At 36.8% G+C, this 16,083-nt stretch overlaps 1 protein-coding gene across 1 annotated transcript in view; it reads right to left on the bottom strand.

Annotated features, from left to right (window-relative positions):
* The window catches only part of SLCO6A1 (solute carrier organic anion transporter family member 6A1), a 138,109-nt gene that overhangs the window by 45,713 nt on the left and 76,313 nt on the right, over positions 1–16,083 (bottom strand). The window contains exons 6-8 of the mRNA XM_062211958.1: positions 11,426–11,547; positions 10,480–10,586; positions 1,421–1,565 (exon numbers count right to left, since the gene is read on the bottom strand). Coding sequence (XP_062067942.1) covers positions 1,421–1,565; positions 10,480–10,586; positions 11,426–11,547 — 374 coding nt within the window. The remainder of the gene's footprint in view (positions 1–1,420; positions 1,566–10,479; positions 10,587–11,425; positions 11,548–16,083) is intronic.

Raw genomic sequence — 16,083 nt, 5'->3', positions numbered from 1 at the left:
ATGACCCTGTCGGAATAAGATCGAAGTCGGCAAACTCAAAAGGCTTCCATAGCCTTGGCAACTCATGACTAGAGCCTAGAGAGATTACTGACACCATAAATAAGAGTGTCAATTTGTTAAGTCAACAATAGGAGTCACTGTGTACTTACTTCTCATGTGGGATCTGTCCTTAATGTGTTGTCCAATGTGAAGTAATGCTATAACTAGTACTGAAACAGTATTTTACACTTTGTGTTTCTGTGTGGGTGCAAACTGATGAAATCTTTACTTAATATATACTGAATTGATCTTCTGTATATAAAGAGAATTGAAAATGAATCTTGATGTGAATGGAATGGGAGAGGGAGCGGGAGATGGGAGGGGTGCGAGTGGGAGGGAAATTATGGTGGGGGGAAGCCATTGTAATCCATAAACTGTACTTTGGAAATTTATATTTACTAAATAAAAAAAAGAAACAGACAAAAAAAATTACGGCTAAGAGTGAGAAATTTCATTCTGGGCATAAAAGTACTCTTGAACCATGAGGGAGCATTAAAAATACATTCAATCGCATAAGGAAACAAAGTAGGTAAACTACATATCAGAATAAAGCAAAAATTGAAATAGCTTGCATAGAAAATATTACTTAGCAATTTGTTTGAAAAAATATAAAATTAATGAACTCTATTAAACAAGGTTACACATAAAAATATACTTAATAGTGAGGGTGGTGAACTGTTAGTGAATACTTAAAATTTCCAAAGGGGAAAAGTGATTAAAACATGAGTCAATCAATAGAAGACATGAAAGTAGAATGGAAAAAGTAAATTAATTAAAAAGATAACAAATTAAAATGATAAAATATTTTATTATATAAAAATTTACAACAATGGAAAAATGGATGACTGTCAAAATGATGTTATCAAATTGGATATTTTGAGCAAATGAAACTTTGAAAATAAACTTCATATCCATTAGTATGATAGTAGATAAACAGTGATTTTTTTCATAAATTGGGATACCATCACACTATTAACAATTATTAAATATGTCAATATAAATGTGAACAACATAATTTTTAATGACAAAAGAAACAGGAGAGCATGTATAAAACAAGTCATGGATTTTAGAAATAGATTGTATATAGAAAAACACATGAGCACTAAAAATGTGTGAATCTGTATGAAAAGGATGATCCGTAACTTCAAAAGAATATTGGCCATGCCTAGGAGGAAGAAGAATGGTCCGGAGAGAGGCACAGACGTCCTTACAAGGTTTCATGTGTCAAAGAACATTGCAATGAAGGCAAAGTGCGCACATTTTTTATATCTGAGCAAACAACAAGTATGTCATTCCTTGTATTTTCTGCTTACTTGAAATATTTCATATACATGAAAATCTTATACAAATTTTTGAAGTAGGAATAATAAGGAAAGTCTACCTGAAATTATAGTTGCCATAGTGGGTGTTAATATAAACTGATTTTCTAAATATCTAGGTAAAAATTCAGCAGCTCCAATAAGAACTAAAGATTCTGATGCTTTGGACAGACATAGGAATATAAACACTGGATTCTTCATAAGAATCTGAAGCAGAAATGTTATATATTAATAACTTTTGTTAGATCAAGAAGGATACAAATTTATATATTAATAATCTACAGAAATTTACCTTTCCCAGTCTAAACTGGAAAACACATATATTGTCATTCAAACAGAAATATACAGTTCATATTTATACAAATAGCAATCTTTCAATAGATATTTTTCATCAATCACAGATACTAGTTGACCATTTCTATTTTAATTTATTATACATACCATCTATAAATTTGTTTGTGGGCTTGGTTACTTGTTGGAAAGATTTGGGGGGATGGGGCCGGTGCTGTGGCATAGCAGGTTAAAGCCCTTGCCTGCAGCCCTGGCATCCCAAATGGATGCAGGTTCAAGTCCTGGATGTTCCACTTCCAATACAGCTCCCTGCTAATGTGCCTGTGAAAGCAACAGAGGATGGCCTAAGTCCTTGTGTCCCTGTACCCAGGTGGGAGACCCAGAGGAAGCTCCTGGCTCCAGCCATTGCTACTGTTTGTGGGTACAGATCACTATTTCAAATTCTGATTTCATATCCTTTGGGTAAATTCCCAGGATTGGGATGGCTGGGTGATATGATAGATCTATTTTCAGATTTCTGAGAAATCTCCATAATGTCTTCCATGGAGGCTGTACTAGTTTATGTTCCCAAAAAATATATTAAGGTGTGTTTTTCACCACATACTTGCAAAGATTTATTGTTTTTTGACTTTTGGATAGCAATTATGATGGGGTGAAGTGCCACATTGTTGTTTTTATTTGCATTTCCATAATAGCTAGTGATGCTGACCATTTTTGCATTAATCTTTTCATCATCTGAATTTCACACTTTGAAAAATGCCTAGTCATGTCATTACCCATTTCTTAACTGAATCGCTTGTTTTGATGTTGTTGAGTTTCTTGAGCTCTTTATAGATCCTCAACATTAATGCTTTATCAGTTTCATAGTTTGCAAATATTTTCTTCCATTCTGTTGTTTGCCTCTTTACTTTTGTTGAGTGTTTCTTTTGCAGAACCTTCTTATTTTGATGTGATCCTTTTTGTCTGTGTTTGCCTTTATTGCCTGTGCTTCTGAAGTCTTTTCCACAAATCTTTCCCTATGCCAGTGTCTTGTAGAGTTTTCCCAAAGTTCTCTAGTCATTTGATGGTATTGGGTCATAGATTTATGTCCCTGATCAATTTTGAGTGGATTGTGGTTTAAGATTGTAAGGTAAGGGTATTGTTTCATTCTGCTTTGGTTATTGGTCCATCTAAGCTTTCTCTATAATCATGACTCATTTTGGTAGATTGTATGTGTCCAGGAACCTATCCATTTCTTCTAGATTTTACAATTTGTTGTATATAACTCTTTGTAGTAATTCCTAATGATTCATTTTATTTCTGTGGTATCCATTGTAACATCTCCTTTTTCATCTCTGATTTTATTAATTTGAGTCTTCTCCCTTTTGGGGGGGGGGTTAGTTGGGCCAATGGTGTATCAATTTTGTTTACTTTCTTTATTAAAAATCAGCTCTGTGCATCACTGACCTTTTATATTGCTTTTTTTGTTTTCAATTTTATTTTTTTCTATTTTTAATTATTTCTTTCCTCATACTAATTTGAGATTTGGTTTGTTCTTGTTTTTCTAGGTCCTTGAGATGCACTGATAGCTCATTTATTTGGTGTCTTTCCAATTCCTTGGTTAGGCACTAATTGCTATAAACTCCCCTATAAACACTGCTTTTACTTTATTCCATGTTCTGATATACAGTGATGTCATCTTTTATTTCTAGACATTTTTTTATTTATCTTTTGATTTTATCTATGGCCCACTGTTCATTGAGGAACATGTTATTCAGTCGCTTTGTGTGCATATATTCTAGCGTTTCTTAAGTTGTTAATTCCCAGTCTTTCCATTGTGGTCAGAAAAAAATATATCATATGATGTAATTTTTTTTTAATTTTTTGAGACTTGTTTTATGGCCTAGCATATGGATTATCCTAAAGAAAGTTCCATACACTGATGAAAAGAATGTGCATTCTGCAACCATGGGACAAAATGTTCTGTAGATATCAGTTAGATACATTTGGTCCATATTAGTTGTGTTGTTTCTTTGTTGATATTTTGTAAAATTGATCAGTTCAGATTGAAAGTGGGTGTTAAAGTCTCCTGTTATTATTGTCTTATAATCTACATCTGCCTTTAGATCCATTAGCATTGGTGTTAACTAGTCAGGCACCCTGGCATTGGATGAGTATATATTTATTATAGTCACATCTCCCTGTTGAATTGATCCCTTAATCATTACATAAAGCCCTTCTTTGAATTTTTTAACAGCTTTTATGTTAAAGTCTATTTTGCATGATACTAGGATAGTTACACTTACTCATTTTTTTCTTTTCAATAGCATGGGTTTTTTTTCCACCCTTTCACTTTCACTCTGCATGTATCTTTGTTGGTGAGATGTATTTCTTTTAAGCAGCAAATAGATGGGTCTTGTTTTTCAATCCATTCACCCAGTCTACATCTTTTATTGGAGAATTTAGGTCATTTACATTCAAAGTTATTATTGATAGATAACGACTTGTTCCTGCCATTTTCCTTAAATATTCCTATTGTTCATTTTGAATTTCTTTTGTATCTTTACTAGGAGATTTCCTGCCTTCACATTCTTTCATAATGATGACTACTGTTCTCTGTTTCTGTGTATATCACATCATTAAGTATCATGTAAGGCTGAAAGAATGGTGACAAAATCTTTCAATTTCTGTTTATTTTGTAAGATCATCTTCATTTATAAATGAGAGCTTTGCTGGGCACGGCATTCTGGGTTTCTGTGTTGACAGATTTTTTTTTCTCGTTTAGGACTTGGACTATGTCTCTCCATTCTCTCATAGCCTTTAGGGTTTCTGATAAGAAATCAGCTGTTAGTCTAATCAGGGATCCTCTAAAGGTAATTTTTCATACATATTTAAGAAACTTTTCTTTATGTTTTATTGGTGTAAGCTCGACTATAACGTGTTGTTGTGAATTTCTTTTCTGATCACATCTATTAGGAGTTCTATGTCCTTCCAGCATTAGGTTTTTCCTATCTCCAAATTAGGGAAGTTTTCTATTATGTTTAGTCATTTGATAGTATCCCATAAATCTTGAACATTACTTTCAGTTTTTCTAATTTTTCTTCTTTTTCTCCTCCTCCTCCTCTGTCTCCTCCTCTTTCTCTTATATTGTCTGACAGATATTTCCAAAGATTTGTCTTCTATCAGATGTTCTTTCTTCTGCTTTACCAAGTCTGTTGTTAAGGCTTTCCACTGTATTTTCTATTTGATATGTTGAATTCTTCATTTCTAATATTTCAGTTTGATTTCTCTTCAATATCTCTATTTCCCAGAAAATTTTTCATCCATGTCATGTGTTGATTTCTTTATCTTATGCATTTGCTTCTCTGTGTTGTTCAGTAAACATATGATCATTCTTTTGAATTACTTTTGATGCATTTCATCAATCTCTTTATCTTCACATTCTAATATTGAAGTGTTGCTGTGTTTCTTTTGGGGAGTCATATTGTCTTTCTTGTTGTTTCTTGTGTTTCTGTGTTTAGTTTTAGGCATTTCTAGGAAACACTTGGTTTTCTCCTCTGATGGATTTTATCTTTAAAATATGACTCTGTGGCTTAGTGGAGTATCTGGTCCTTCAGTCAATATCCAGAGATATATACTGGGTAGAGCCGGGGAACTCAAGTAAGTGCTTGAGGGTAGGACAAGAATCTAGGGTGACACCCAAGTTGGGCATGGTAGACCTCCTCTATTGCCAGCAGTGAGGAGGGTATGATCTGGTGTGATTACCGCCTCACTTCCTCTCTGCCAGTAGTGCCTGAGGTTAGTCCACAGTTGTTATATACTCTATCCACACTGGCACATGAGCCACACAAAGGATCTGTGTCTCTCAGTCCCATAAGGCTGCCCCATCCACAGAGAGCAGAGGAGTTCCCATAGCCAGCTGCTTGTCAGTGCTCCACCTTGGCTGTTGAAGTCTAGGTGCCTGTGATAAAGTAGGGAGAGAGGAGTACCTCCTAGTCCTCAGTGGATGCCCTGACCCCTGCCAACCCTCTAGACCAAACTAACCAGTCAATGGGATGATGGATTTATCCCTCTGGTAAAAATCCTCTAGTAGCACAAACGTGCGAGACACATAGAGCTAGTCACTGGACACCCTTCTTGGGGGATGAGAAGAAAGAAATGGTCTCTCCCTTTATGGGGTTAGGTGGGCACCCTCCGCACAAGTGCTTCAGGCTGGACTCGAAGTCAGTGTGGTCCACAGTGTTCTGCTTCAGGTGATGATACAGTGGCATGGGCTGCCACAGTCTTCTCTCATCTCACTTCAAGAAGCTGACAACTCCTCCAGCCCCTAGCTAAGGGATCACTGGTGGTGTCCCTGCTCACTGCTATGTGTTTGTACTATTCATGCTGCTCCATGGCTTCTCTCCTCTTTCCACAGACTTCCCCTGCCAACTTCTCTCTGACTCTCCTCTGGGAATGCAACCACTCTGCCTTTCCTCAGTTACGTTCCTGTGGTCAAAGTAAGCACATGTTTTCACTATTCAGCCATCTTGAATTTGGGTCTTTGATTTTATCTTTTTTTGTATTCTTTAGTTATTCTTAGGGATTATTCTGGGTATTAAAATATGCATTTCAATTAAACAAATCTACTTCACATTAATACTAACTGAAATACAACAGTATTTATTAATTACATTACAATCAAACTCCCTTTCCCTACATTCTTTTTCATATAAGAATGCTATTTTCATATAAGTTAATTATATGTTTGAAGACCTAGAATTATATTCTGTAGTTTTTTAAATCATTTAATAGAAGAGAGCAGTAAAAATATTTTTATTTTTACTAACATACAAATATTTGCCTTTACTGATGCCATATATTTTCTTTGTGTGGATTCTAGATACTCTTGGTTTTCTTTTCCATCTGAAGAACTTGCATCAATACACCCTGTAAAGTGTGTACTGTGGCAATGAATTCTTTCCCCCCTCTTCTTTTCAGAGTTGTCTTTTATTTTTAACCTTCATTTCTAGAGTGCTTATGATGAATTATTTCACTGGATACACACTTGTTGCTTGGTAATTATTTTTTCTTTCAGTACTTTATACATATGCTATCTTACAACCTCTGTTGTTCTGATGAGAAGTGAGTTCTTAATATTATTAAGATTCTTTTGAATATTAATAATTAATTTTAATTTTGCTGCTTTCAGTTCAACTGTGACATGTTTAAATATGTACTTCATAAGAGTTTATTGTACCTGGAGTTCATTGAGTTTCTGGATGTGTAGAGAGTAACATTTTGCACCAAACTGGAGAAGTTTGGGAACATTATTTCTTCAAATTATCTTTCTGCTTCTCTACCTCTTTGTTCTCCTTCGAGGTACATGTCGCTATATTTGATGGCATCCTTCAATTTTCTGAAACCTGGTTATTTTTCTGCATTCTTTCTTACCATTCTTCAAACTGAATAATCTTGATTGATCTCTGATTCTCTCTTATTCTGAGATCAAATCTAGTGTTGAGTCCTTCTATGGTTTATTTTCATTTCATTTCTTCTCCATTTCAACTCAAGAATTTTTATTGGCTCTTTTTAAATATTTCTCTTTACTTGTATTCTCATCTACCATTTTATAGCCATACTTCATTTATTCAAATCTGTTTTTCTTTCCATAATAGTTGGTGAGAAGTCCTGTTCTACCAAGTCCAACATTTGAGCCATCTTAGAGACTGTTTGTACTGACTTCTTTTTTCTGTAAATGGGCACACTTTCTTCTTTCTTTGTATTTTTCAGGATTTTTCGTTGAAAGTTGGACATTTTGAATGAATAGTGTAGACTTTCTGGATACTGATTCTTCCACATTCAGGAATTGGTTTCGTTGTGTTTTTGTTTGTTTGTTTATTAGTTTATTACTTTCCAGGGCCAATTAAATAAATTCTATTTCCCATGGAGTACACGGTCCCTGAAGTCCATGTTCCTTTAATTTTTAACTCTTTTCTTCATTTGTAAGACTTTCTTTAAGTCACCCTGGATCAGCAGGATGATTGATTGATTGTTGCTGAATGATATGGCAGCAATTTTCCTTAAACACAAGAGGCTCCCACCCTTTCCTTTAGGAAATCTGTATGTGTGATAGATCATAACATTCAAAGTTCAGGAAGAATACAATCTGCCTTGCTGTACCTTTTAATGTGTGGATGCCCAGGAACCAGTTGGTAACTGGAACCACCTCTGAACTCTTTTGATTATGAAAATACTTTCAGATCCTCAGGAATATATCAGAACCTTCAAAGTCCAATGTCATTGCACAGATGTACGTTTTAAATGTTTGATCCATCTGTTGTTGCCCCAGTAAGAAGTGATGCCTCTAGTGGCTGTGAAGTTGGCCTTTCATACCTGTTTGCCACCGATATCATTATTGTTGACTATAATGCCCCTGATTTTCCATGAGGTCACAAATCAGATCACTCACCTCCTATGGCAGGAAGACTGCCAGCCTTCACACTGATCAGACAATGGAAGTAAAGGGAAAGGGAACAATTTAAATGACAGAGATCTTTCTTCTAAACAAAGCTCACAAATTTTTCTTGAATAAATGCTTTTGGCTTGTTTTATGCCTCTGGTTAATTTCCACAATTTTGAAATGGTCATTGACAGTTACACCAATTTCACCATCATTTTTTGGAGGTGAGGATTTGCCAAGGCCCTTATTCTGCCATCCTAGAAGTCCCACCTTCTGACAAACATTAGAGGAAGACATCCTCCAGCTGCCTAAGCACACAAGTAGAAGCCTAAGAAGTTGTTATCAGGTAACTATATTATTTTTTATCCTAATAGTAATGATCAAAGCACACTATTTCCAAGAGATAAATATTGGAATCCACTTGTTATTATTTCTTGGGTACCAATAATGTAAAAAAATAAAAATAAAAATCAAAGCTTAAAACATTTATGTTTAAATTTTGTGATGTGTTTCCTATAAATGTTATCTTAATTGTTAACAACATAAAAGAGTTTATAATTAATTGCATTATTTATGTTATTAAAATATGTACATGTACTATTTATAAAAATTAAAATTACGGGGCTGGCACCATGGCTCACTTGGTTGATCCTCTGCCTGCGGCACCAGTAGCCTGTATGGGCGCCGGGTTCTAGTCCCGGTTGCTCCTCTTCCAGTCCAGCTCTCTGCTGTGGCCCGGGAGGGCAGTGGAGGATGGCCCAAGTGCTTGGGCCCCTGCACCCACATGGGAGACCAGGAGGAAGCACCTGGCTCCTGGCTTTGGATTGGCGCAGCGCTGGCCGTGGCAGCCAATTGGGGAGTGAACCAACAGAAGGAAGTCCTCTCTCTCTGCCTTTCTTCTCTCTGTATAACTCTGACTTTCAAATAAATAAATAAAATCTTTAAAATAATTAAAATTACATAAAAATCTGAATGGAAAATCATCAACTACTGTGAATGGTTCAGAAGTTCATAAAAAAATAAACATTAGGTAAATAGAAACAAGTAAAAAGATTTCTGCTTTTATACAATATATCCATTCATTTTATGAATAATCAGACTAATATTATAAAAAGTATGACACATATATGTGTGTATATATTGCATATATAAATTATAACAAATATCTATCAAAGTGCTAAGGAGGGAGAAATATTTTGCCTAGAAATATTTAGTAGGAACTGACAAAGATGTTTTCTTAGAATGCAGAAGAAATGTAAGGATATTTGAAGTAAAGAAATTATCTATATAAATTCACAGAACCATAGAACGGCCAAGTGAGTCCAGGAGAGAACAAGTTTAACCAGAATATGTGTCAGACAGGGATAAAATTCTGAGGAAATGAGGGAGGAAAATTCAGTTGATACTTTTTTTTTTTCTAAAGACTTATTTGAAAGTCAGTTACACAGAGAGAGAGGAAGAGAGGAAGAGAGTGAGATCTTCTATCTGCTGGTTCACTCCCCACTTGGCCACAAGGCCCAGAGCTGCGCATGTTCTGAAGCCAGGAGCCAGGAGCTTTCTCCAGATCTTCCCACATGGGTGCAGGGGCCCAAGGACTTGGGCCATCTTCTACTGCTTTCCCAGGCCATGGCAGAGAGCTGGATTGGAAGTGGAGCAGCCAGGACTTGAACCAGCGCCCATATGGGATGCCAGCACTGCAGGCGACGGCTTTACCCACTGTACCACAGTGCCGGCCCCCAGTTGACAACTTTCACAAAGAGTCTTGAAAGTCCCGCTAAAAACTTGCAAAATTCATCTGTCATGTAATCTGGGCAGGAACTTGATAAAATTGGTGAGGACTACAATTCTGTAGGCAGCATAGAGGATAAAGTTATGAGTAGAAAAAAATAAGTTAAAAATAGTATTAATATTTTGAAGTTTTTATTTTTTCATTCCATAGTATTTGTACCTTAGGCCTTACTTCCCATCTAGAGAAAAAAAAGAGCTCTTCTCCATTTGACACTGACATATTTTCCGTGACATAATGCTTGTGGGAGTATATGTTAACTTCTGGAGTTCTCTTCAATGTCATTTAAACAAAATAAAAACCATAAGATTTACACTTACATATTATCTGATTAAATGCCTTGTTTATTTATTTTCATAGGGGAGAAACAAACACAAAATACTATAAAAATAAAGTTAAAAGAAATAGAAAGAAAATATCAGATACCTTTCTATAACACTAGGGAAGTTCTTGGCAATGCTATTTAGGTAAGCTAGGACCTATTCTGTGTTATCTGGAAATCTAATAAGACAACTAAGAGGCTCTAGCTTTAAGTTTACAACTTCATTGGTTATTTTCTTAAGTCCATTATTATAAAACTATATAATTCAACTTAATCAGGTTGTACACATAAAATACTTTACCCAAAGTGCAGCAAACAAATCCTTGATACTAGTTCCAAATTCCTTATCTTTGAGATTGTCACTTGAATAAGTCTTTTTACACTTCCCAGCTGTTATCTTTGCTGTACCTACATGTTAACAATTATTTAAAAAAAAAAAACTTACAGCATGTTCAAAAACGTAAAACATGAATAAAACACACACACACACACACACACACCCTAATCCTAATAAACCCAGTATTCCCTGGAATGGCAAGTGAGTTATTTTTTAAGAATTGATCAACTTAATTAAAAGACACCTTCTTATAAAACAGTCTGGTCCTCAAGAACATTCTGTGATGACAAAAATACTCTATATTTGTACCATCCAGTACTAGAAGCTATTAGTTGAATGTAGCTACTAAATTTTTGAAATGTACCTCCTATGACTGAATAAATGGACTTTTCATGTGACTTAGCCTAAAATTTAAGTTGCCACATTTGGCATGTGGCTATCATATTTGACAGCACAACCCTAGAATATAAAAGAATAACCTTTGATAGCATCAAAAGTATTTTGTACCATCAAAATATACTGTTGTACTTCTCTCACTACATGTATTTTTAGTGTTACCTAAATAATTTTAATGATGATTATTTCTTCCAACAATTGAATGAAATAAATATATTAAATGATGTGAGTTAAATAGATTTAAATATACTTCATTTTTTTTAAAGATACCGTCTGGCCTCTAGATATAAAGCATTTTGAAAGAAAATAATGAGAAGCAAAAACATGTACTAATGAGACTGTGTGTGCAAATGAAATATTTGGTGACACTGCATCTCTATGACAGGCTACTACACGCGGAAGTGGTATAGTCATGAAGAAATGTAGCTCATCCGAGGGCTGAGGAAGGGAGTTGAGGAGAGCAGTAGGGGGAAACAGCGATCTCCAATTTAATAAATTAGAATTGTGTAGTCACCTGCTATATTATGTGGAAAGCACAACAGTGGTATTAATGTAGACCACGCAATAAAAGAGGCAAGAAGAAAACTATTCCACCAGTTCCACCGGAGTTTTAGATTACCACCACGATTCATATTGCTGTAATAGAGAGAAATGAAAAATTTCAACTTTGGGTGTTTTATTAAAAACTAAGTCATAATCAGAGAGAGAGAAGGAACTTTATACGTGAATTTGTCACTGTTGTTTGCTGGTTCTGTTGAGGCAGAGTGCTAGCCAGTCCTCCAATTATGTGTCTCTCTTCTTGCTGGATACTGATCTTTGCCCTTTCCTTCCTTTCCCTGGCACTGCTATGGTGAAAAAGCACGCTCGCTCTTTCCTGCTTGACTTTTTTCTCTACCAGAGTCACGTATTTAGAAGACTATCCCTTTAACCCTTTCTTTAAAATCATGCCTTGCCTGGACTGGACTGCTCCTTGCTCTCCGCTACAGCTCTGGCTAGGCTGTTGCAGGCATTTAGGGAGTGAACAGGATCTCTCCCTTTCACCCATAATTAATAAATAAATAAACCTTGCCCCTTTAAATGAAGCACCTAGACTTTTATGGCAAACCCAGCCTTGTAATTTCCACAACTGATCCTTTATATGGCATTTGACCCTTAATATCACATACATTTTGAGTGCCTTTTTTCTAGTCCCCTTACTCAACTCCTAGCTTTGGTGTGGATCCATCCTTCTAGTGATTATTCCAAATTACTGTGAAGACTGCTTGTTAAGCCCTCTGTCTTCTGTCTTCACAGTTGACTGTTGGCAACCAGGATCTGGCGCATCCACTGCCTTTCTTTTTATTTATTTATTTATTTTTATTTTTTTGACAGGCAGAGTGGACAGTGAGAGAGAGAGAGAGAGAGGAAGGTCTTCCTTTTGCCGTTGGTTCACCCTCCAATGGCCACTGTGGCTGGCGCACTGTGGCTGGCGCATCATGCTGATCCGAAGCCAGGAGCCAGGTGCTTCTCCTGGTCTCCCATGCGGGTGCAGGGCCCAAGCACTTGGGCCATCCTCCACTGCACTCCCGGGCCATAGCAGAGGGCTGGCCTGGAAGAGGGGCAACCAGGACAGAATCCGGCGCCCCGACCAGGACTAGAAACCAGTGCAGCAGTGCCGCAAGGCGGAAGATTAGCCTATTGAGCCACGGCACCAGTCCCACTGCCTTTCATGCAATGTGGAGAATGTGCCCACATTCTTCAGGAATACAAACTCTAACTCACGATGACGTGGCACTGCCGTCTTGATTTACAGTATCTGCCTGTCATACATGGTTACACCCAGAGATCAACTCTGGATTTTCAGTAGAGCTGTAAGTTTCTTTCCGAACTATAATATCAAGTTAATATTATAGTTAACTATAATATGTAGTATATTATAATAATAATGTAATCATAACTATAATAGTTCAAAGGATTTTTTTGTTTCACTTTTGAACCCAGCTATGCATTCCAACTATATACATTATGCTATTGCATATGATGTGATTATTACATGTTTAGTTCATTGTATAGCAAGATGACCCACAGAAATCAACTTAGAAAACTATAAAGTCTAAGTGAAGAATTTGATATGGCTACAATACGTCAGAAATCACATTAGAGATAAAAGAATTAAGTCAAGGCCGGAGCCGCAGCTCACTAGGCTAATCCTCCACCTGCAGCACCGGCACCCCAGGTTCTAGTCCGGATTGGCGCGCCGGATTCTGTCCCTGTTGCTCCTCTTCCAGTCCAGCTCTCTGCTGTGGCCCGGGAAGGCAGTGGAAAATGGCCCAAGTGCTTGGGCTCTGCACTGGCATGGGAAACTAGGAGGAAGCACCTGGCTCCTGGCTTCGGATCGGCGCAGTGCGCCGGCCATAGCAGCCATTTCAGGGGGTGAACCAACGGAAAGGAAGACCTTTCTTTCTGCCTCTCTCTATATATATATCTAACTCTGCCTGTCAAAAACAAAAACAAAAACAAAAGAATTAAGTTTATAGAAAGGGGAAAATTTGATTTATAAAAAAGTTGTTTTAAAATATCAATTTTTTATAAAATAAAGAATGATCCATCAGGTTCACCAGTACATTTAAAAATCCCTTTGAGGAAAAAACAATAGAGTCTTGGCCCACACCTCATATTATAGTAAAAAAAAGAATATTGAATTTAGATCTAATATAGAAATATATTTCTAATAGTATTGGAGAATATGCAGTCAAATATTTTATTAATTTTGTAGAGGGTCAGAACTTTTTGAAATATTTATTTGGGAAGTAGGCAGACAGAGAGGGCTCCTATATGCTGATTCACTCCCCAGATACCCACAGCAGCCAAGATTGGGCTGTGCTGCAGCTGGAAGCCAGTAACTCCATCCACATCTCTGATGAGCCATCACCTGCTGCTTCCCAGGGTCTGCATTTAGGTGGAAACTGGAATTGGAACCCAGAACCTTCTGTGGAATTCAGACACTATTATAGGACAGGGGCGTGTGCTATTATCATGTTTTAGCATATCCCAAGAATTTTTTTTTACCCAATATGTAAAAAAGCAGGAATAGATTCTGAGGCACAGAAGCGATGGATTACATTGGATACCTGTATTATGCTTGCTGCAGCAGTTCCAACTGTATTTTTCCCATCCTTCTGTGTTACTTGAAAGGGTGGAACCATATGCACAGACATTACCAGCAGGCTCCCCTCTCCTCTGGTTCCCTGTGCAGGGTTGGCCTGTGTGAGGACTACAGGAGCTCTGAGGCAGGGTGAGAAGAACAGGAGGAAACTGAGGCTGGATAGTCATGCTCATGTCAGTGGTTTAGCTGTGACTGTTGAAGAAAAGGCCATGTCCCCCTCTGCAGTCATTTGATTTAGCTGTCTGTATGGTCTACTAAACTTCTGACTCCTCTTGTCTTTTCAGGTCCAGAGGTGATACTGGCTCTTTGCTTTTGCTAAATTCATAGTATGAACTCTCCCTGTTCAGATATATTTAAGCTTTTTTTTCATATGATTTAAATAGCCCTTTTTATTAAATTATATTGTTAAATTATATTGTTGAAAAAGAGTATGTTATCAGGACTGTAATTCATACATATGCTTATTGGACCTCTTGATTTTGTTTAATTTGAATGTGCTGTTCATATCCTTCCTTGTTTTATATTTATTCATTATTTCTTGCAGATTAGTAGAAATTCTTCATGTATTATAGATGTTAATTATTTGCTGAATACATGACAAATGAGTTTTCTCAATTGGCTTTAAACTTTGTTTATGATATCTTTCATTATATGAACCTTGTTGTATAGTCAAATATGTCAGTATTTTTTCCTTTTGTAAAATTTTAGTTTCCTGTCTTTATTAAGAAGTTCTTGGGGCAGATGTTTAGTCTGGAGGGTAAAATGCCATTATACGTGTCCCTGTCCTATAATCGTGTCCCAGTACCACAGAAGCTCTGAAAGGGAAACACTTTGGCTCAGGGTTCCGGAAGGCATGTCAGAAGTCCCCAGGGGGTTCATGTTAACTCGAGGCCTGCTCCTCAACCAGTGACTACCAGATGTGAGCCGATATGCATGCCAGCTCCTTTACGCAGCTGTTGGGACAACTCTGAGACACGTTCTATACTGTAACTCAGAGTCCTCCAGTGGGATTGAGCCCTAACTGTCCCAAGCAGTAAACCACTGCACAAAAAGGACTATACCTTCCCGCCATTCTGCTGCTCACCTCCCTACTAGCCCACCGTACTTCGTGGTATCATCTTCCATGTGTTCATTTAAATACATATAAAAGTATCTTTCTATCTTTGCTTGAAATATAATTTAAAACATTACCTATAATGAAAATCTTACCACTAGTTCCTCCTAATTTTTTTTATTAAATAATATGAAATGTACCATCTTAACCATTTTTCCATTTACAGGAATGTTACCTATATACCACATTGTTTGCCACAGACCTTTTTCATCTTGCAAAACTGAAGCTCCATGCATTGCTTCTAATTTATATGAACATATGTGCATATTAATCACATTTGCCTGCATTTTTCTAAAAATATGGGTTTTACAAATTTAATATGTAAATACATGGTTGTAAGCTATGCTATCTAGTCAATAAATATTTCATAGAATGTAAACCAAGAAAATGTATTTTAGGCATGGAAAGCCAAGACACTCTGGAAAAAAAAAAGAAGAAGAAAAAGACCTAAATGAAAGATCTCTGCGAGTGAGACCCCAGTGGAAAGGACAGGGCCATCAAAGAAGGAGGTACTTTCTCTGAAGGGAGGAGAGAACTTTCACTTTCACTTTCACTATGACCCTAGCGGAATAATATCGAAGTAGGTGAACTCAAAAGGCTTCCATAGCCTTGGCAACTCATGACTGGAGCCTAGGGAGATTACTGATGCCATAAACAAGAGTGTCAATTTGTTAAGTCAACAATAGGAGTCACTGTGTACTTACTTCTCATGTGGGATCTGTCCTTAATGTGTTGTCCAATGTGAAGTAATGCTATAACTAGTACTGAAACAGTATTTTACACTTTGTGTTTCTGTGTGGGTGCAAACTGATGAAATCTTTACTTAAAATTGAAAATGAATCTTGATGTGAATGGAAAAGGAGAGCGAGTGGGAAAGGGGAGGGTTGCGGGTGGGGGGGAAGTTATGGAAGGG

This window comes from Lepus europaeus, chromosome 15, assembly GCF_033115175.1.
Source record: "Lepus europaeus isolate LE1 chromosome 15, mLepTim1.pri, whole genome shotgun sequence".
Taxonomy (NCBI): domain Eukaryota; kingdom Metazoa; phylum Chordata; class Mammalia; order Lagomorpha; family Leporidae; genus Lepus; species Lepus europaeus.
This window is presented reverse-complemented; position numbering and strand designations above follow the sequence as displayed.